Raw genomic sequence first — 21,250 nt, 5'->3', positions numbered from 1 at the left:
CTGAGGATCGTTTCTAGCTTAAGTGATTCACTACACACGCTAGAATGTTCAGTTCCCTTTTCTACAGTCCTACAAATCAGCAACTAACAACTTGGCCACCAGGTCCTGCCTAGACACGTATCAACACAAAACAAAAAAATATATAAATAAGTCAATTAAACCTCATAAAAACTAAAGGAACATGAGAAAAAAAATCCAACAGTCAATAAAAACTGTACAGAATTGGTCAGTCTTTTATAGCTGAAAAAATGTGTAACTTAAAAAAAAAGTTCTTTCATGTATATAAGTCTTTTACATCAGTGTTAGCTGGAGTGAAAACTCGAAGACTCTGACTCGGTTGAAACAGAAGAATGTCCACCCCGCTTTCCCTTGGAGAGGATCTTTAGGCTGGACCCTCTGCTCACAGAGGTGAGTGCGTGCTGGGCAGAGGTTTTAAATTTGGCTCCAAGGAAAGCGTAGAGGATAGGATTCAGGCAACAGTGGAAAAAGGCAAGGGCCTCAGTGATGGAAATCCACTTGTGCACAGTGCTCTCAAACTCACACCCTTGCTGGATGATTTCCAGGAGGATGAAGGAGTCGATGCTGATCCCGATGTAGTATGGCAGCCAGCAGGCGAAGAAAGCCAGGATGAGGATAACGGTGGTTTTGAGAGCTTTGCGCTTCTGATAGCCCTTGGAGTGGGACAGCTTGGAGATGATGATGCAATAGCAAGATAGGATGACAATACCCGGCAGGATAAGGCCAACCATGATGTGCTGAAACTGGAACACCACTAACCACAGGTCATTGGGGTAGAAGCGGTCACAGATGTACCTCCCATCCCCCTCCCTGACATTCGCAAAGATGAAATCAGGAATAGTCAACAGGAGGGCAGGTATCCAGACGCCGACATAGACCACTTTTTCAGCCAATAGCTTCCTTGGCCTCTGACTGTTGGTGGCATGGACGATAGCCAGGTACCGGTCCAGACTGATGAAGGCCAGGATGAGCACACTGCTGTAGAGATTGACAGTATAGATGACATGGACTGCCTTGCACAGAAACTTCCCAAAGTACCAGTTTGCCACGGCATCAACTGCCCAGAAGGGAAGTGTGAGGACAAAGAGAAGGTCTGCCACAGACAGGTGCAGTCTGTACTTGTCCGTCATGCTTCTCAGTTTCTTCTGGTAACCCATGACCAGGATGACCAATCCATTACCCACTATGCCAGTTAAGAAGATGATGGAGTAGACAGTGGGCAGAAAGATTCGGTTGAAATGGGCATTTTCCTCCCGGAAACAGGGTTCCTTTATGGAGTCATAGTCACCTGAGCCCAAGTCATCCTCTGTGTAATTATCTGAAGTGAATATCTGAAAAAGAGGCAAGGGAATGGACATTCACTTTCAAGTTCAGCAGGCATTCTCCAAGTTCAACACAATGTTTCTGGTATTTTAAAAAGCCAATTTATAAAAAGCAACTCAGCCCAGCCTTCTTCAAGAAATTCTGCTTCTACTAAAGTACAGGGGTAAGGGCACAAGGGAATTTTTCTGGTCTCCTACATCTCTCCTCCCATCTTCTCCCAGAGTCGCTTCATTAAATCCCTCTTTAGTAAAAGCAATTACAAAGTTCTTTGTTTAAACAAAAGGGTGCTGAAATTCTGAGGGTTTCAAAGTCCCATCTTTGCTAACTCTTCTGCCCCGCCCACTAGAAGGAAGAAAAAAACCTTGGGAGGAAAAAACCAAAACAAAACACAAAGAGGCCACTCCTAGCGGCGTGGTGGTGGGGGCGAGTGGGTGGGAGTTGGGTAGAATCTTGTGTTCTAAGGACATGGGATTAACTTCTCTAAGAGTTTCATCAGGACAGGGAAGAGGGGAGGAAGAAGCTCTTGGGACCGGGCGGGGGCAAAGATTCTTATTCTAAAACACAAAGCTTTGTTTTCTCCACGACTCTCTAAACACAAACACCCTTCTGTACTTCAAGTAACCCGTAGTGGGGAAGGAGAACACTGCGATCTTAAACGACCGGCTTTGGTGCTTGGGGGCAGGGGTGTCAGAAGTGGGTAACCCCCACTACGGCCGGCGCTACTCAGGGGCGTGGGTCTCTCCGCCAAACCCTTGTTTATCGCTTGGCGCGTTTGGGACGTTAGGGAGCACAGCATTTTAATGGGAGGAGAAAGTCACGGGGTCTGCACCCGTGGTCCTCGCCCCAAGTTTCATTTCCTCACCCTCCCGGGGCTCTTCCCACCCTGTCAATGATCCAGTTAATGGAGTGGGAAGTCTGCAGCTGGAAGCCTCCAGGCGGAGGACGCGCTGGAGACCAGATGGTCCAGCTCCGGACCTCCACGATGCCCACCGCTGGCGGTCTGCGGCTCCAGCGGTTTGGCCTGCAGCACGCCGGGTGCCGCCGAGAGATTGGGCGGCTCCGCCGCGGGAGCCTTTGAATCGCGCGCCGCTGGGGGAAACGAAAAGTCTCGCTTTTCAAAGGGCTCCAGGAAACCACCGACGGTTAATTGGTGCAGCTCATCTCTGTGAGAGCCAAACGGTCTTCCCACTTGCACCTGCCTTGTCTACGCCACAACTACCGGCAGCGCAGGTGCCCTCCCAGCCCCCGCCCCGCACTCCTAGGGGCGCTGCTGCACTGTGACCGCTGCCTCGACTATAAACTACCTCAACTTCTGCACAACCCCAAACTCCAGAACCCCGGGGCCCACTGTGCTTGCGACGCCCTCAATCCCAAGGCGCACGCGCTGCTCCGGGCCACCCTGCTGCGGCGTCCTTTCGCCTTTCCCGCCTTCTACTCAGTGCTTGGGCACTGGCACAGCTCCGCCGACAGCAGAATTTAGCGAACACGCGCCCAACGCCAAGAGGGGTCCCCAGGAGCCTTTGCCTTAAGATAACCAGGGGCGCCGGCTCCCTCTGGGAACTCAGCCCGGACGCGCCGCCCTCCACCTTCAAATTCAGATAATGTAATTGGCTCCAAAGAAATCCCCGCTCTCCTGAGGAAGGGACCCATGGTCTGAGTCCCCGGGCAGCGCGAGTGTCTTCTCTGCACTTGTGCACAAAATGTTCTTATGTTTGCAAACAGTGTGCAAGCCCGGCGCGCGCCGTGGAACTCAAGCGGGAGATACATGCAACCACCCAAACGGTCGTTCCAATCTTTTCTCCTCTAATCCAAGAGAAAAAGATTCCAATACCCACCCCACCCCCTCCCATAGCCAGGCGCAGTAAAACTCCTTTCCATGACCCTCCTCCCGGGCACGGGCACCTCCAATACTCGGGTCGCTTCTGCCCGTTTGGAGAGGGGTTGCACTCTAAGTTCAAGTGTTTGTATGTTTAAGAAAAAGCAGGTTGAAACTGGACTTACACGGAACCCGTCCATGGTAACTGCTCACTCTCCAGCCGCGGGGGCTACCGGAGCACTCAAGTCCTCAGGGTCACTTTGCTACCTGCTGCCGCAGCCAACAGACTGAAGTTTCTGGCCAAAGCTGGACTTTTATAAAAACACGCTTTGTGGGCGGCGCATGCGCTGAGCGGTGGGCGGGAGGGCGGGGCGGGGAGAAAGGCGGGGTGGAGCCGGAGAACGGTACACCAGGGGCAGGGGGGAGGAGGGTGCGAGGGAGGGGCAAGGGGGTATGCACCTAGGCGGCCCGGGTGGGATAATCCTGGGAGGCCCCGCAGCGGCTGCTGTAAGCTCTGGCTCAACATCACCTCGTGAATCTCCGGCTGGGGCGGGCATCCGAGAAGCGTGCCCCAACTTGTAAAAGCAGGATGCGCCTGGAGGGAGGTCGAAAGCGCGGGCGACAGACGCGTCCTTGTGTGGCGCGTCCATCCTTGCTCACGAAGATGGTATTCTAGTCCTCGGAAGGCTACAGGTGGAGACACTGAGGCACAGAGGCGGGAAGTGACTTGCCAGAGTCACCCAACCAGTAGGCGGCAATACTGGCACTGGATCCAATATCTGACTCCATTCCCAGCTCTTTCAGCAGATGCAATCCATTCAGGAAATAAAATAAGTAATGATTTTTTTCTTTAGAGCACAACTCTATATAACTAGATATGCACAGCTACAGTAATAGTATCAGGGTCAGGTGTAGACAACACTTTTAGAAGGTAGGATGATTTGGTATTGTTCTGGAGGAGGACTGTGATAGAGAAGTAGAAGTGTATTCCCGGGTAATCAATTCGTGAATAGTACCTTCTTAAAAAAAAAAAAAAGAAAAAAAGGAAGAAGAATATACGCTTTGTTACAAGGGAAATAGCGAATAATACTCTTGTAACAAATCACAAGGCGCTTGCACAGAATCACTCATTCATTCTCACAACACCCTGTGGGTATTATCATTACCAACATGCACTCAGTCAAGAGATATTTAGTGAGGGCTGACTGCATGCCTCACACTATTCTAGGCAGTGGGGATGCAACGGTGAAGCCGAGGACAAGGCCCCCATGCGAAGGAAACAGGGAGCAGATCTGCAGAGATGAAATGCCAGGGTTGGCCGGGAATTCCATACCCGACCTGAATCCATATCTACCGGACCCCACATCTGCCGTCCGACCCAATGAGGGAGATAATAGTTGGCACCGGTAAGAAATTAAGTTGAAGAACTGGGCGAGGGGGACTAGGGGTGTAAGCTGGACGCTTAAAGATGTCTCAGACCGCCTGGGGTTTGCAGTGAGAGCCCAGACAGTGCTTTCCAGTCTCGCACCACTTCCCGCCGGCGCGGAGCCTGGGTGGGGCCGGGGACCGAGTGAGGGGCGGGGTCAAGAAATAGTGCGACCGCAGGCGGGGGTGACCGCAGGAGTGACAAAGAGGACTGAAGTGTGAGCCTCAGCCGGCCGAAGGGTGGTTGCATTGCAGTTCGGACCCCGGCCGCCTCCCACCCTGGGATGGTCCCAGGAAGAGGGCTTGCCCAGACTGGATCCTAAGCACAGCCTGCCTTTTCTTCCAGATAAAACCTTTCAATCGAGAGGTGTTTCAGAGACAGTGATTAGTAAGCTGGGAACAATTTCTCTACAGAGAATAATTTTTCTCTTTTGTCTGGACCCCTTATTTATGGGTAAAGGTCCTCAGCTACTGAAAGCTGATCTTGGAGTCAGGAGGGGAACCCTCTCAGAAAATGTCATTTTAGGACACAATAATGACTAGATAAAATCAATCATAGTATTAGCTTGTGTAGAATTTTTTTAAAAAAAGTTTTAAAAGCACTTATACTCTTATTAAATCATTGATAAAATTTTAGGATCTTCACAATTTCATAAACAGTGTAGGACAGGCATTCTATCTGCCGAAGGGCTGGAAATTCAGACAGGTTCCTCGACTTTTCATGAAGTTTGGTAGTGGCAGAATCAGTATGTTTTGACCCAGCATGTCAGCTGCAATGTACCTTAAAACGCTTATCTTCATAGCAGCTAAAACCTGAAAAGTGGAATCTCCCAAAACCACCCCAAAAGGGGAGAGAGGATAAATTCAGAGTAAAATGGCTTGCACAATAAATATTTGTTGATTTTTTGCAGACAAAAGAAAAGTTCCTTTTCTTTATCTGAGGATTCCTTTAGATCCTTTTAGGTATATCTGAAAGGAAGAAGACAGTTAAGAGAACAATGAAATGCTATTTCAAGACTATCAAATTAGGCTGAACATTTTCTTTCCAAAGATAATACTGGGTCTCAGGATTTGATGAGACCAGCTGGCTCTCGTTTGTGGCTGGTGGGAATGTGGGTTGGGACATCCTTTGTGGAAAACACTTTGTATTCAGCAGGAACCTTAGAACAGTGATTTCACCTATAGAAATTTATTCTAAGGAAATAGGATTTTTACCACGGAGGTGTTCATGGAGTCATTATTTATAATAGCGAAGTGTCTAAATAGCCCTAAGTGTCCAGGAATAGCTGAGAAATTAGTGGAATAGTTGAGAAAATGTTGGTACATCCATATGTGGAATTCCTTATGGCCATTGCAAATGATGTTTTTGAAGAATTTTTAATGACTGGAGCATGCTTATGAAACAATAGTTGCAAAAAGCAGGATTCAGGAGTTCCTCTCATGGCTCAATGGTAACAAACCCAACTAGGATCCATGAGGATGCGGGTTCAATCCCTGGCCTCGCTCAGTGGGTTAAAGGACCCAGTTTTTCTGTGAGCTGTGGTGTAGGTTGCAGAGGTGGCTTGGATCTGGTGTTGCTGTGGCTGTGGATACAGCTCCATATTCCACCCCTAGTCTGGGAACTTCCAAATACTATGCGTGTGGACCACAACCCCCCCCAAAAAAGCAGGTTTCAAAACTATGTATATATGGGAGTTCCCGTCGTGGTGCAGTGGTTAACGAATCCGATTAGGAACCATGAGGTTGCGGGTTCGATCCCTGCCCTTGCTCGGCAGGTTAAGGATCGGGCGTTGCCGTGAGCTGTGGTGTAGGTTGCAGACGCGGCTCGGATCCCGCGTTGCTGTGGTTCTGGCGTAGGCCAGTGGCTACAGCTCCGATTCAACCCTTAGCCTGGGAACCTCCATATGCCGCGGGGGCGGCCCAAGAAATAGCAACAACAACAACAAAAGACAAAAAGACAAAAAAAAAAAAAAACCGAAAAACTAAGTATATAGTGTGATCTCAGTTAAAAATGTTTATAGGAGTTTTCAATGGGTGCAGAATTAAATTTGACTTTTTTACTTCCTTCTTTTTTTTTTTTTGTCTTGTCTTTTTAGGGCTGCACCCATGACATATGGAGGTTCCCAGGCTAGGGGTTGAATCGGAGCTAATGCAGCCTACACCACAGCTCATGACAATGCTGGATCCTTAACCCACTGAGTGAGGCCAGGGATTGAATCTGCGTCCTCATGGATCCTAGTTTGGTTTGTTAACCACTGAGCCACGAGGGGAACTCCACTTCCTTGCATTTTGTATTCTTTCCAAATTTTCTATAGTAGACATTAAACATTTTCATATTCAGAAAAAAGTCAATATGATAAAAAAGAAAAAAATGCCTCCCTTCTCATACCTTTCCAATTCCTAAAGTAGTTACTAGATAATGATAACTTTTCCTATAACAGTTTTCCTTTCTTTTTTGGAAGGAATGGTCTCAGGTCATTTTCCCCTGGGATAAACCTACCTAAACTGATTTTTTAAAATAAATTTATTTATTTATTTATTGTTTTTTTTAGGGCTACACCTGAGGCAAATGGAAATTCCCAGACTAGGGGTCAGACTGGAGCTATAGCTGCAGGCCTACACCACAGTGGCAGCAACATGGGATCCAAGCCTCATCTTCGACCTACACCACAGGTCACAGCAACTTGGGATCCTTAACTCACTGACTGAGGCCAGGGATCAAACCCACATTCTTATGGATACTAGTTGGGTTTGTAACCCACTGAGCTGCAATGGGAACTCCTGATTTAAAAAAAAAAAAAAACTTTCTGATGTTCTTCAAAACAAAACAAAAAACCCAAATATTTATTGAAGGCTTGTAATGTGCATCCAGCCTCATATGTTAACAACTCTGCAAAGCATCTACCACCTCTACTCCACGGGTAAGCAAACTGAAGTCCAGAGAGGGCAAGGAATTTGGCAGTGATCACACAGTAAAGGTCTGCACCGTCTGTCTGGCTCCAAAGCCCAGGTCTTTCCACTACAGCACAATGTCTCCTTTCTCTGACCACTGAAATTCACCCTCTGAAACATCCTCCTCTGAAAGATAATTTGGCATTTATTTACATACTGCTTTGAGTGGCATCTCTTGTGATATGACTCAATTTTAAAATGAGTATATGGCTTTTCTCCTCTCCTCCAAATGTTCTAGGTTCCTATCTCTATGTAGCTAGCCCAGTGATGAACAAATGACAGGCTCCCTAATCATTTACTGGAGCTTCGTTCAATGAATTAATGACTTTCCTGTGTGGCTCTGGCAACAGAACTAGACTTTGGGGCTGTCAGGTCTTGGCAAGGTCCTTAAGTTCTCAGGCTGGCTTTAGCCCAGGGAATAACTAGCCTTGGCCACAGTTTGGAGGGGATGCTTACAAGTCCAGTGACACAGTGGCAAGCATTCTGCCACCTCCTGTTGCTTGCTCTGCAGCTGGTTGATTTGTGTATGAGCGTTTGTGCATGTGCGTGTATCTGTGTGTGTGTGACAGAAAGCTGTACTCTGTCCCTAAATGGGCTCAAAGCCAGCTGGGGAGAGAGCTTAGGGACAGACCTCCTCCTGATGGTGGTTAGCAAGAGGCAGCAGCATTAAAGGCCTTCTGAATACATCAGGTTCTCTGCCTCCTCGCTGGCTCCTCCCCTGTCTCTTAAAAAAACAAAAAATGCCACTTTTGTTTCTGACAGAGAAAAAAATACAAACTTCCTCGATGGCAGTAAGGGATAGTCAAAGGGACAAAGTTAATGTTTTCCTAAGTAATTTTTTTTTAAGGAGGCTATTTCTCAAGGGCCATGTAATTCTAGCAGAGGGTTACAAATCTCAAAGTGACAGTGCTATCAAATATCAACTATTTCTAAGCTGATGTTAAGTGGGAGAATTGATCTGCCACCCTACTGCACCCAGCCCACTCCTCCTTCCCCAACTCCTTATGTCTCCAGCGCCTACAGGTGAAAAATGACTTTTGCAAAACCTCCATCTTCCATCTTACAGCTATTTACCAATTTAGGAAAATTATTACTGGTTTTCTTGGTACGATTTTTATCCTAAAATTCAGGTCGTATCTTGAATTTCTAAGAGGTCTGATTTTGCTAACATGAGATCATTAGTGATTTCCAAAGAACAGTTAACGAAACTTCCTATACAAAGAGAAGCCTAGACTGGTAAACAAATACAGCCGATTTAGAGTCACCCTGGTAAGTCATTTAACAAAGCAGCCACTTAATTAACAATGCAATGATCATTACTCCACTAGTTCCACTGCCAGGAGGATGCACTGTTCTCAAATTTAGTTGGGCTCCTATGGCAGGTGTGGTGGATCTAAAGAGCAGACAACAAATAGACTCAGTGCAGTAGCCTCAAAAATTATGGTGTAAAGCTGGGAAAGAGGTCACGACTTTAGGAAATAATTGAGTGAGCAAACTCTGTTCTCCATGGAAAAGGCTTGTCATTGTTTTCCTTAAACCACTAATTTATTGGTGGTGACCTCAGGCAGCTATATAACAAGATGAAGCACCAAGAGCCCTGTGGATAGTCTGCTTTCTAAAGAGAACTATGCATCCATGGTGGAGCCAGGGTGCTCTTAAAAAAGTGGTGATCTGATCACCCATACAGATGGCTTTGAAATCTTGCTGAGATCATTCTACCAAGAGTTTCATATTAGCAGAAGGACAGGATGGTGAATTTGTGTGTGTGTGTGTGTGTGTGTGTGTGTGTGTGTGTAGAGGAATCCATGTAGTGTTCTTGCCTGAGCAATTTCCTAAATCCAAAGCCGCAATTATGGCTTTGGAACTCTTCATAGGTTTAAGGCACAAGTGACAAATTCTAAAAACCAGCAGATATTGTAAATGAATGAGGCAATAGGGAATGGTGGGGACCTTGAAGAAATGAAGGGTACATGCCCTATCCTTGGTTACCCTATGTGGGAATTTGGGCCATATTTTCCAATTTTTTAAAGAGAAGCTGAAAGTCCTGATTTTTTTTTTTTCTTTTAGGGCTGCACCTGGGGCATATGGAAATTCCTGGGCTAGGGGTCAAATGGGAGCTGCAGCTGCAGGTCTACACTACAGCCACAGCAACATAGGATCCAAGCCGCATCTGCAACCTTTTGCAAGCTTGTGGCAATACCAAAACCTTAACCCACTGAACGAGGCCAGGGATCAAACCCACATCCTCATGGACACTAGTCAAGTTCTTAATCTACTGAAACGCAGAGGAAACCCCTGAAAGTCCTGATTTTTAATGTGAAAAACTTTCAGTTTTAAAATGTTGATCCGGCGTTGCCGTGAGCTGTGGTGTAGGTTGCAAACACGGCTCGGATCCCGCGTTGCTGTGGCTCTGGCTTAGGCCGGTGGCTACAGCTCTGATTCAACCCCTAGCCTGGGAACCTCCATATGCTGCGGGAGCGGCCCGGGAGATAGCAACAACAACAACCACAAAAAAAAGACAAAAGACAAAAAAAAAAAAAAAAAATGTTGATCCAAAACAAACAGGCAAACAAAAACTTTATAAGCTTACAGTTTACACTGGAATTGTAAAGGTATTGGCACTAGTGTTCAAGAGAAAAGTTGGAGGTTGGGAGACCTGGAATAATGAAACAGATAGACACAAGAGCAACAGTGCCAACCAATCATAATCAGTTTCAGAACCCTTTGGTGACAGCCCAATGTCATAATTGTTCATTACTCCCAGACTAAATTTAATCACTTCGGATTTCCTGATCTGACCCTCCCTTGTGTCTCCCACTATAATACTCCGCTTAATATTTGGGACCTTGAAGAGAATTATCTCCACTTCTGCATAGCCATGTTTTATTCCCTCACCCTGTTCCTCATCCCCAAGGTCTCAGCCATCTGAGTTATCTTGTTGCATGAATGCCAGGCTGTTTTTCTTTTCAGCTTTGTAGGGCAACTTCCTTAGGGAAGATGGACACTCCTTCCTCTTCTCTTCAAACAGGAGGACTGACAGTAGCTGGAAGGATTGCCAGCTGAACAGTGAAGCTTAGTGGTTCAGAGCATAGGACTCTGAAGCGGGCTCATATAGACCCTTGAGGGCTGACTCCACATCTTTTCCAGTTCCATATTCAGGGGATCATATAGCTGGGCAAGTGTATATCTACGTCTGTTTCCTTAGCTGAAATATTCAGATAATGATAAATGTCTCTTTTTGGATTGTTTGGTCAGTTAAATATGATAATACATGTAAAGTTTTTCGCACAGGGTGGGACACATAGTAAGTACTCAATAAACATTACTTGTTATTAATATAGGTTCGTATCTCAGTTGCTGAAATGTCTTTCTTGTCATTGGCGGGCTTTGGTCAACCACACAAATGGCTTTCTCTTCCATTACCCACAGAAGTGAGTTAAAGGGAAATGGAGCCTTCAGTAAAGTGTGAAATGTTCTTACTTCTAGTTGTGGGGCTGAAGAAAGACATGTGATGGAGGAAGGAAAGAGAAGTAATAAAGTTTCATATGAGTGCCTTGAAAGCCCCCTCCTATAGTTATGGAGACTGGAATTTGGGCTTGGGAGAGGTCTTTGAACCCATTTGGTCTCTATTCCAAGGAGCTCTTTCTACAACCACATGGGGTGGTCCCATCTGTGAACACTCCCAGGGATAGGTAGCCCATTACTCAGAGAGGGACCCCATTCACTGGTGGGCGAACCTGATCTCAGGACTGCCCTGTCTCCTAGGCACTCGCCACTGGGCGCCTGTTTTCTATCTACTGGGTCTAATTTAGCTAGAGCTCAGCTGGATGAGACGCCACAAGAAGAAGCCAAAGAGAGCAGCGGCCAAAACCATCCTGGGGCTAAAGCAAAACCTGCCTGCTCTTCCTGAAACACTTATTTCTGCAGCCGCAGGGATGAGTCTAATGAGAGGCCTCTTTGTTCCATTAGCAAGTTTGCGAGCAGAACCAGGCCAGGTTAGGATTTCTTTTCATAAAGGAAATTATCTTCAAACATGGAAGACTTGGGGATTAAGTGACTCAAAAGATTTAGTGCTGGACGTTTTAAGGCCTCCTGAGACTTTCTGATGTATTCGTCGACATCGTGGAGAGAAAATGTGGAAAATCGGCGGCTAATCAAGAGCAAGGTTAACCCCATCTTTGCTTGGCTTTACATGAGGTGGAGCCAGGTTAAAAACGAATACTTAAAAAATTGAAGATCTGTGCCTAAATGGCCCTTCTTTTTCACAGGTGCTGACAAGTGCCTGGAGAAAAGCCCACTTTCTCATTTAGCTGCTCTTCCAACCCCTTCCAGTCAAAAAGCTCAGGGCATTCTCTGGAATCTCTATAAACTGGGGGTGGCTCTGTGTTGTAGCAATTTTTTTTTTTTTTTCTTTTTAGGGCCACACCCACAGCATGTGGAAGTTTCGAGGCTACGGGTCTAATTGGAGTTGTAGCTGCCAGCCTATGCCACAGCTACAGCAACGGGATCCAAGCCACATCTGCCACCTATGCTGCAGTGTGTAGCAAAGCCAGAACTTTTGTTTTTTGCTTTTTGGGGCTGCACCCAGGCTAGGGGCCAAATCGGAGCTGCAGTCACTGGCCTGTGCCACAGCCACAGCCACACCAGATCGGAGCCGCATCTGTGACTTACACCACAGCTCACAGCAACATGGGATCCTTAACCCACTGAGCAAGCCAGGAACCAAACCTGTATCCTCATGGATACTAGTTTGGGTGGTTAACTGCTGAGCCAAGAAGGGAACTCCTGGAGAAATTTCTTTTCAAATGGAGGAAACGAAATCGTTTTCAGAGTTATTTGAAAATATCAAGGTCGTGTGTTTCAGGTTTTCTTTCTTGTTTTTCCACTCTTTTATCCCTGTGGTTAATGGGTTGCAGCCTCATTCCTCTGGGTTGTGTATCCCAGGTATCCCAGTGCAGCCCTCTGAGCCCTGCTTGCCTCTGAGAGGTGCGGTGGGGGCAGCCTCTCAGAGGAAGCAGGCACCAAACGTCCCCTGTCTGCCCTGTTGTCCCTTTATTGTTCGGAAATCAGCTCACGTGCTGATAGTTTATTGCTTGTTTGGGAGCAGAAGAGAATGACCTCTCTGGTGACGCTCTGAACAGCTGTGAACAACTTGGATGGCTCCTTTCCACAAACTGCTCTACATTTGCACATCCAGATTGCTGAGAGCTTTATCTTTGAGGATAAATGGGAGGGCATTCCAGCTCCATCTTCAAACTTCTCTCTAAAGTGATTTAAATTAGGCTTCTCAAGACTGGATAGAATTTTTCTTCTCAAGTAAATTTTCACTTCAGGGCTAAGGTTCTGGCACCTGGTTACTTTTCTGAGGGGGATATTTTCCTTTCTTTCATGCCACCCCATATGGGGTGTGCTAAGGTTTTTATTATACACTGGCAATTTGCCAGGCTAAAAAAAAAAAAAACCCCAAAAACCCAAACCCTCACTCCTCCAACCAAAGACCCTCCCCAACTTCTCCCTCATACCCACACTGATACACACCTGCATCCACACTCACCCACACCCGCCCCCATACACACACACTCATAACCAATCACCCCAGACACCCATATTCTCCAGCATTTCTGAATGTTTTGCTATCTCGCCAGCACCTTCTTTCTCTCTCTGCCTGCCCTGCAGCCCAGCCTCAGTTCCAGAAAGGGGAAGGCTTGCCTGGACACTGTCATGAAGTTCTATCTGGGCTTCTGTGTTGCGTTCAAGTGCTGAGGGTCATCAGACTGGCTCCCTGGTCCCTGGTAGGTAAAGGCCACCTCTGCCCTTTTATGCTAAACATAAACATTTAATTGGCCCTCCTTTCCAATAAGTCCCATCAGAACTCTCTGGCCCTGTCCTTGCAACAGTGAATATAAAGAAGATATTTCTTCTGCCCGTTCTTTTCCAGCCTAGAGGGTTTTGTTGAACTTGGCTCACTTTCTGTAATTTATATGGTGAAACAATAAGTTGTTTTCTGAATCTGAAAAAAAAACACCATGATTAAGTATATATTTTTCCAATTATACGCTTTATTTTCTCCTTGAAAATCTCGGCTTTACCCCCACCTTGAGTCAGAGAAAACCACTTAGAACATGCTGCTCTTCTGACCTGTGATTATCCACAATCTCTGGCTCCACACCTTTGTGTCCTCTGCCAACAGAAGGAGCTGTCTTAAGTGAATTCTGTGGAAGAACCAAAAGTGGGGGCATATGAGGCATTCTCAAGAATCATAAATTGGCAAAAATAAGCCAGTGCAAAGTCAGGGTTTCTCCCCCACCCCTTGCTGTCCCACTTTGTGTAAGTAAAGAGTTCTCTTTTCTCTTGACAGCAAGGGAAGTGGGTTTTTACTGTGTGAGCTCTCCCTTCTCTGTGTTGCCCAGGCAGAGGTGTATACATACACGTGTCTGTGTTTCTTCACTGACCAGAGACGATGTTGTGGATCCCCTAGTCTCTCTGGTCCTGAGTCCTCTTCCAGAATTTCCACAGAAGCTGAGGCTATCACATAATCCCAGTCGTGCTTGTGCCATGACAAACACCCCCTGGCCTCCAGGCAAGGACTCCTCAGGTGCTGCTGCTGTTCCTCCCCCAGAATACTATGCTTCAGGAGGTGAAGATTGTGAGGAGATAAAAGGAATTCTACCCAGAGAATTATATTTGCAAAGGCAAGGAAGTGTAAAGCAGCAGGCTGTGTCCAGAAAACTGAAGGAATGGGTCTCCCAGGGTGTGACTCAGGTTTAAGGGATAAATGGAAAGGTGAGTGAGGGCCGCATGAGACAACCTTGTCAGACATGTCACTGCAGATTCTAAAGCACCAGACAACCATCAGGCAATAACTATTAACTATCTTTTTTTTTTTTTTTTTGTCTTTTTGTCTTTTGTTGTTGTTGTTGCTGCTATTTCTTAGGCCGCTCCCGCGGCATATGGAGGTTCCCAGGCTAGGGGTTGAATCGGAGCTGTAGCCACCGGCCTACGCCAGAGCCACAGCAACTTGGGATCCGAGCCGCGTCTGCAACCTACACCACAGCTCACGGCAACGCCGGATCGTTAACCCACTGAGCAAGGGCAGGGACCGAACCCGCAACCTCATGGTTCCTAGTCGGATTCGTTAACCACTGCGCCACGAGGGGAACTCCTATTAACTATCTTTTTGCACTGATGTGAGGACCATCCACGATTGCATATGAGGCTATTTTGTAAGCTGGAATAACACTGATAAAAAGTTAATTATTATGGAGATAAGATGTTTTAATTAGATCTAGATGGAGTGGAAAAGGATGGCCAGTTTCTACCTATTACGGTTTCCCAAGTCACAGGAACTGAGTTTTGACCTGGAGCCCCCCAACCCTGCTGAGAGATGTGGGGAGATAGTGGGATGATAGATTCTGCCACTGGATCAAGTCAAGGTTGATGTACATTCTTTCACAGCGTAAGCAAGTTTCCTTGGTGGTTCTCCCCTTTGGATCTGGAACATACACTCTTGTGCTGCCCAGGATTTATCCCACAGCGTTTTATTTAATTTTTCCATTTTAAAAAAGTGATTTGAAAAAAATACGATTTGCTTTCTCCTCTCTTGGTGGATTCTCTGCCTGTTCTCTCTGGACCTTTCGGAGCTCCTTTTCTTCTACTGCTAAGGCCTCTTCCTTGTCTGTTTCCCTTCCATCCTCCCACCCCCTTCTTTCCTCCTTTTTACAAACTGCTGTGAGTGCCTATGATGTGCACAGCTCTGCGAAGCACTGGGATAGAAACTTGACGAATAGCATGCAATTCTTGGTATCGAGGCATTTAAGTTCAGCATAGGAGGTTGTATAGCAATGTGGATAACTGTAACATAAGCCAGAGTAGGATGGGCAGTGTAAGTGAAGAAGAAACAAGGAGCAATAGAAAAGGAGGAGGTCTTTCCTACAGGACATATATTTAGAATGGGTAGGATTTTGACTTGGGCAGGAAGGAGGACATTCTGACTGAAATGAGAAAGCTTGAACAAAGGTTGGAGCCAGGAACAGGGATCAACCAGTTTGACTGGAAAGTAAAATTGTAGTTCTGTCTGGAGCGGTACATTGAGGCTAGAACATCGGTGGTTTTATAGGCAGGGCTGAGAGGTCTGGACTTTATTCTATAAAATAAAAGGAAAACTGGAGATTTTGAGTTGGTGGATAGTATGGTCAGAACCATGCTTTAGAACCGTTCATCAGTAAGTGGAGCATAGAATGGGTTGGGAGGAGGATGCTGAGGTGGAGAGAGCAGAGAGAAACCTGTTTGGATAGCTCAGGTGGAAGATTGTAAAGGTCTGGGCTAGGCGGATAGTGGCAGGAATTGGAAGGAGACTAATGGATAGAAGAGATCCTGGGGAACTAGCATGTGGTGACTCACTGAAGTGGGAATGAGGAAGTTGGAGGTGAGGGTGACGGGAATTTCAGCTAGGGAGTGATGAATAGAGATCAAGGAGAGAGTTTATTTGGGAGGGGAGGTGATGCTGTTTAGGGAAAATCTGAAGGCTTATCCTTTTATTTTTCTTTTCTTTTTAAAAAAATTTTATTATAGTTGATTTATAATGTTTTGTCAATTTCTTCTGTACAGCAAATTGACCCAGTTTTATACACACACACACCCACCCACACCCACATTCTTTTTCTCACATTATCTTCCATCATGTTCTATCACAAGAGACTGGATATAGTTCCCTGTGCTATACAGCAGGACCTCACTGCTTATCCATTCTAAATGTAGTAGTTTGCATCCCAGTCCATCCTACTTCTTCCCCTCCCCCTTAGCAACCACAAGTTATCCTTTTATTTTTCAAAGTTTGGGTGTTGATTGCACCTGCCTTGTGGGCTTTTGTGTGTACAGTGTGTCTGGTGATATCCTGTTACTGATGTCATCGGGTGACTCCATCTACGTATACATCTTTAGATAAACATCAGAGGTGGCAAAACTTTTCAGACCAGAAAAAAAAAAATGTAGATTTCAAGATCCTTCTTAAATTCTTAGACTCCTGAGGCCTCTGTCTGGGTATGATTTGGAGCTGAATTTCTAGGGTAGGACACTGTATCAGATCAAGGCAAATCAATGTGGAATTGTTGAACACAAATGTGGGATTATTAACACCAATTAGAGCCAGGTACTATGCTAAGAGGTATGGGAGAAGAGGCAGAAGGAAAAAAAAGACTGTGCTAGGAAACTTAAGTAAGAGTTCAAGGAGTTCCCTGGTGGCTCAGCAGGTTAAGGATCCAGCATTGTCACTGCTGTGGCATGGGTTAGTTCCCTGGCCCAGGGAGTGTGGGCATGCCGAAAGAACAGCCCTCCCCCAAAAAGTTTCAGTCCACATCTATAAGGTAATAACAGTTCAAGTATAATTGTCTGTAGCTTTTGTGGTCACAGATGAATTATACAGAAAACAAGGAGCCTGCCCTCCTTAGACCTACAGAATCAGAATCACCAGGTTTGAGACCTTGCAGTTCAGGAGTCATTGCAAACCACTGTGCCCCAGGAAAGCTTTGCAGAAGAGATGGAATCCAGCTGAGTCTTGAAGGAAACCTTCAGTGCCACTATGTCATTCACCTCCTGGCTGGATATGTTCTTGGAAAGTCCTACCCAGGATGCCTGAAATTCAAACAATTTTAGGGCCCCTTAACTGCAAGCATAATCTTTAGCAGAACAATGAAAGTAATTTGCTCTAAATTTGTGTCTTTATTTGTAAGTTGTGCCACAGTCATTTTAAAGGAAAACAGGCACTCTTGCTTCCAGACCTTTACTCCTATAATATTATGAGCTGTTTTGTTGAGCGTTCTGGTCTACCTTTGAGTGTCTAGCTTTGGTTCCTGAATGAGGCTCAAGGTTGGCCCTAGATGTGATTTGCTATAGGCAGAGTTTATTTTCAGATCCATTTTCTCTTTCCTTCTTGACCTAAAATTGTCCTTCGGGTTTGCATTTGTGGCTACTTTCAAATATGGCTGTTCCACAACTGGATTATGTGGAGGCTCTTTGCTGTTGAGGAGCAAGTGAGTGCAGGGTATATGGGCCATTGGGCTTTGACTCTGACAGGGCAGCACATACTGATTCCCAATCTTTGGGCAATGGACTTCCAGGGATGTTACTCTAAAGGGTCCAAATATTCCCAAGTCCCAAATTTTACTTCCGACCAAATAAATAATATGCTGCAACCTTTCAAATGCATGTGGATGGTGTTGTCTTGAATAAAATGCCAAATTTATTTGAAAATGTCTTGAATTCATAGTTCTGTTTGGTTTGGGGTTTTGTGTGTATGGTTTAAGCATGTTCTTCACCATCAGACACTAATGATATGATCAGCTTTTGTCTGGTGGTTCGTGAAACTTTGTGGTTATTAAAAGTGATCTTCTCGTTTGGCAGAGAAAAAGCAGTCTGGAGGGAGCAGAGTTTTGTCTGTGTCTGAAGACTACCCCTGCTTGGGCTGCCAGGGAAAGAGTTTGGGAGATAACCAGAATGGAATGGGATGGAAGGAATATTTCTCTGTATACCAGTGCCACTTGGCTTACAGCAGGGAGCCGATCAAGAACCAACAAAGTAAGAAGGCTATTATTTGGGAGGCAGCTTCTAGTTCCATCCTAGGCAAGAATCCCTAATGGAACCTTATGGAAGGGTGAACATCTGCTTCTGCCCAGGCCCCTACACAATAGGTCCTACTACCAGGTACTAGTTTGACTACCAGGCTAGCTAATTAGTGCTACTACTAATTTGATGACTAGGTAAGTTAATTAGTACTACTAGTACATAAAATTCAGATCCCTGGGCCTCAACCTTGGTGTTTCTGATTTGGTAGGACTGAGGCAGGGCCTTTGGTATTTGCACTTTTAACAAATGCTCTAGGTGACTCTGATGTCAGCCAGAGTTGAGACAGAAAACTGCTATGAAAAAATTACAAATACCTGGTTATAAGGCTTTTTGTTTGTGAAGTGTTCACTAATGCATGAACAGTGTCATGGTGAGGTTCCTGCGGCTTTTATATTTTTGCCCCTTTTCTTACTTCTCACACCCACCCTGGTAGATAGATCCCTATTTTAAAAAACGGATGAATTAGGGCCCAGGGAAGTGAAACCACTGTGCCGGCTGGGGACTGACAGTTGGAGCCCCAGTGTACAAATGAAACCGGGGAACACTGGGTGTGACGAGCTCTTGAGGAGGGGTAAACAGTTATGACCTTGAACTCACAGTTGAGCTTGGCAAACACAAAGCAGGCACAGAGCCCAACGGTAGGAGCCTGATGCTGTTGAAATCAGGAGAGGGGGCATGTTCTTCAGGAAGGTTCTGACACACCCAAATCCTTCATCCATCCAGTCTACCTTAGGCAAAGGGGTGTTATCAGTTGGGTTAAGAGCTTGGGCTCTGGAGCTAATGATGTAGATTCACCAACTGAGGGCTCTGGGCAAATCGATGTTTTAGGGCCTCAGTTTCCTCATCCAAATGATGATAATGTGAAGTAGTGCCCCTCTTGCCACCAGTCCAGCCATCACCATTGATCTTGGTGGCACACCTGTGCTGGTGCTGGGCTGAGGATACCACTCTCTAGAAGCCAAGCAAAGCCCATGTTGAGGATGCAGGGGAAGGAGAAGCACAGGGCATCAGAAGCTCACATCATTCTTTATGCGAAGGAGTTAGGACCAGAGAAACCAGAGGTTTGCGTGCTGTCTCTTGCACTCCATAGCAGGGGGTGATTCCCAGAGGCTGGTGGCGAACAGGAAGATGGGCATTTCTTGTAGCTGCTCCAGCGTGTGAGTGACAAAGTGCTTGCTTCTAATGCAGTAGGTCTCTGCCCCCCACCTCTCCTGCCTGGTCCCAGAGAGTGAACCTCTCATTAGGAGAGATTCTTCTTGTGGTCACATGGATCCGAAAAATCACTGGACTTGGGCTGTTTGAGATGCCACTTGGAAGTTCAAATCTGCTCCCAGATGTACCCCAAGAGAGGGATGGCTCCCCTAGTGAGGCCAGTCACGTGATGTACCCTCATCTGCATGGGGCTTGGCTGCCTTGCGTGCAGTGACGTCTCAGCCCACAAGACTGTTAAGGTCTCCAAACCTATAACCTCCAGGTGACCTTCCCCTGGGGAGTAGCAGAACTATCCTGAGTCTGCTCAGAGGCTCTTCCTTAGTGATGAGTCATACTTTTCTGCCTAGTCTGCTCTAGCTTGGAGTAGATGCCACAAGCAACAGTCAGGGACTGCCTAGCAGCTAGATGTCCATAGGAATACACCTCTTCTCTCTTCCAGTCTCTTGTTTTCCTGGCATTTCCTGCAAGTTAACATCTTGCTAGAATGGTGTGAGTTGACAATGAATGTTGGCTGTGTTTTACACAGCATGGGGGAAGGGCATATTTTATATTCCACTCCCATTGTTTTTTTAGGACTCTTTGTTCCTCCTTCACACACTCTTCCCAGACAAATTATTTTGCTCCTTGATTTCGATAACCCTGTGGATGAGCCATAAGAGAGCAGAAACTGAGCCCTCTCTGCTGTCGATAATTATAGTTCTTCTTCTCGGAACTCCTTTCTTTTTGTAAATGCCTACCAGGTGCCCCCAAGTGAAAGATGATACTCAGTTTGTTTGGTAAATTCATTCAGGTAAAAGGAGTCAGACCCATCAGTTCCCCACAGAGAAGTGGTTTCCTTGGTCCCTGTCACCACATTAAATCCTCACCTCTGGCTCACTGGCTAAAATGAGTCAGTGGTCCTTTCAGAATTCACTTTAACACACTGTTTCAAAGAAATCTGTGATCGAGATTGCGATTCATTTTTTTCTTCACTGCAGCTGACTATTTTGCATTTTCCTAAGGTGAAACTCAGCCTGTCTTTTCAGGTGTCGAGAAGGAGTCAACATGTCAACATTGAGAAGGGGGAAAAAATCCAGCTACCAAAGGGAAACCTGAAAGCTCTTTGCAAGTGTAGGAAGATGCTTCTCAAAATCAGATTCTAAAACTGAATTGAGTGGTTTGCTGTTTGCAGCTTTCTCCTGGTTTGAGTTTTATCTAATTCTCTTTTTTTAAAGGGCATCCCATCGTCCTTCATCATACCCTGCCATCATCCACTTAGCCTCCCTGATGTCCAAGTCCGGCTTCATCTGACATACCAACAGCACTTTCCTGATCCTATTCATCAAAGATGACTACTTCATTCATAGGGAGGCTCCTCACTGACTTCTCACCAGCACTGCTTGTGGTGACATTTCTATGGGGGAGGTATTATCCCCTTATTTCTGGACCCCCTTCTGCTTTGATTCAAATTCTTTTGGAGCCCATCTCCAATCCCACTTGATGACTAAAAGGTTCTCAGTTGACACGGAGCTTCTTTCTTCCCCAAATGTTTACTAAGCACTGGCTCTGATTCAGGCACTAAATGTGGGGATACCCAAGGCTGACCGGGAACCTATCCTCAGAGGTTCTTGGGGACCCAGACAAGTGCACAGGCACTTAAGAGTCCAACCTGCATCAAACCAGGGAAGGCTTCCTGAAAGAGGTGATCTCAAAATGAAGACAAAACCAGTAAGTTAATTGAGTGAAAGGAATAAAGAGGGAGAACATGTCACTTTTCATTGTACTATGCCATTAAGCATCTTCTTGCACCCCGCTTTGCATTTATTTGTATTGTTTCTATGCCTAAGGTGCATGTGTTGTTACCTTCAAGGTTTTATAACTTTTTGAGGGCAAGAGTCTGTGGTA

General features: G+C 46.0%; 1 protein-coding gene across 1 annotated transcript; it reads right to left on the bottom strand.

The window, feature by feature from the left end:
• On the bottom strand, positions 303-3,357 carry CXCR4 (C-X-C motif chemokine receptor 4). Its single transcript, NM_213773.1, has 2 exons — positions 3,343-3,357; positions 303-1,349 (listed from the first exon to the last, which is right to left on the bottom strand). The coding sequence occupies exons 1-2, from the start codon at positions 3,355-3,357 to the stop codon at positions 303-305; spliced, it is 1,062 nt and encodes a 353-aa protein (NP_998938.1).

Source organism: Sus scrofa, chromosome 15 (assembly GCF_000003025.6).
Source record: "Sus scrofa isolate TJ Tabasco breed Duroc chromosome 15, Sscrofa11.1, whole genome shotgun sequence".
NCBI lineage: Eukaryota > Metazoa > Chordata > Mammalia > Artiodactyla > Suidae > Sus > Sus scrofa.
This window is presented reverse-complemented; position numbering and strand designations above follow the sequence as displayed.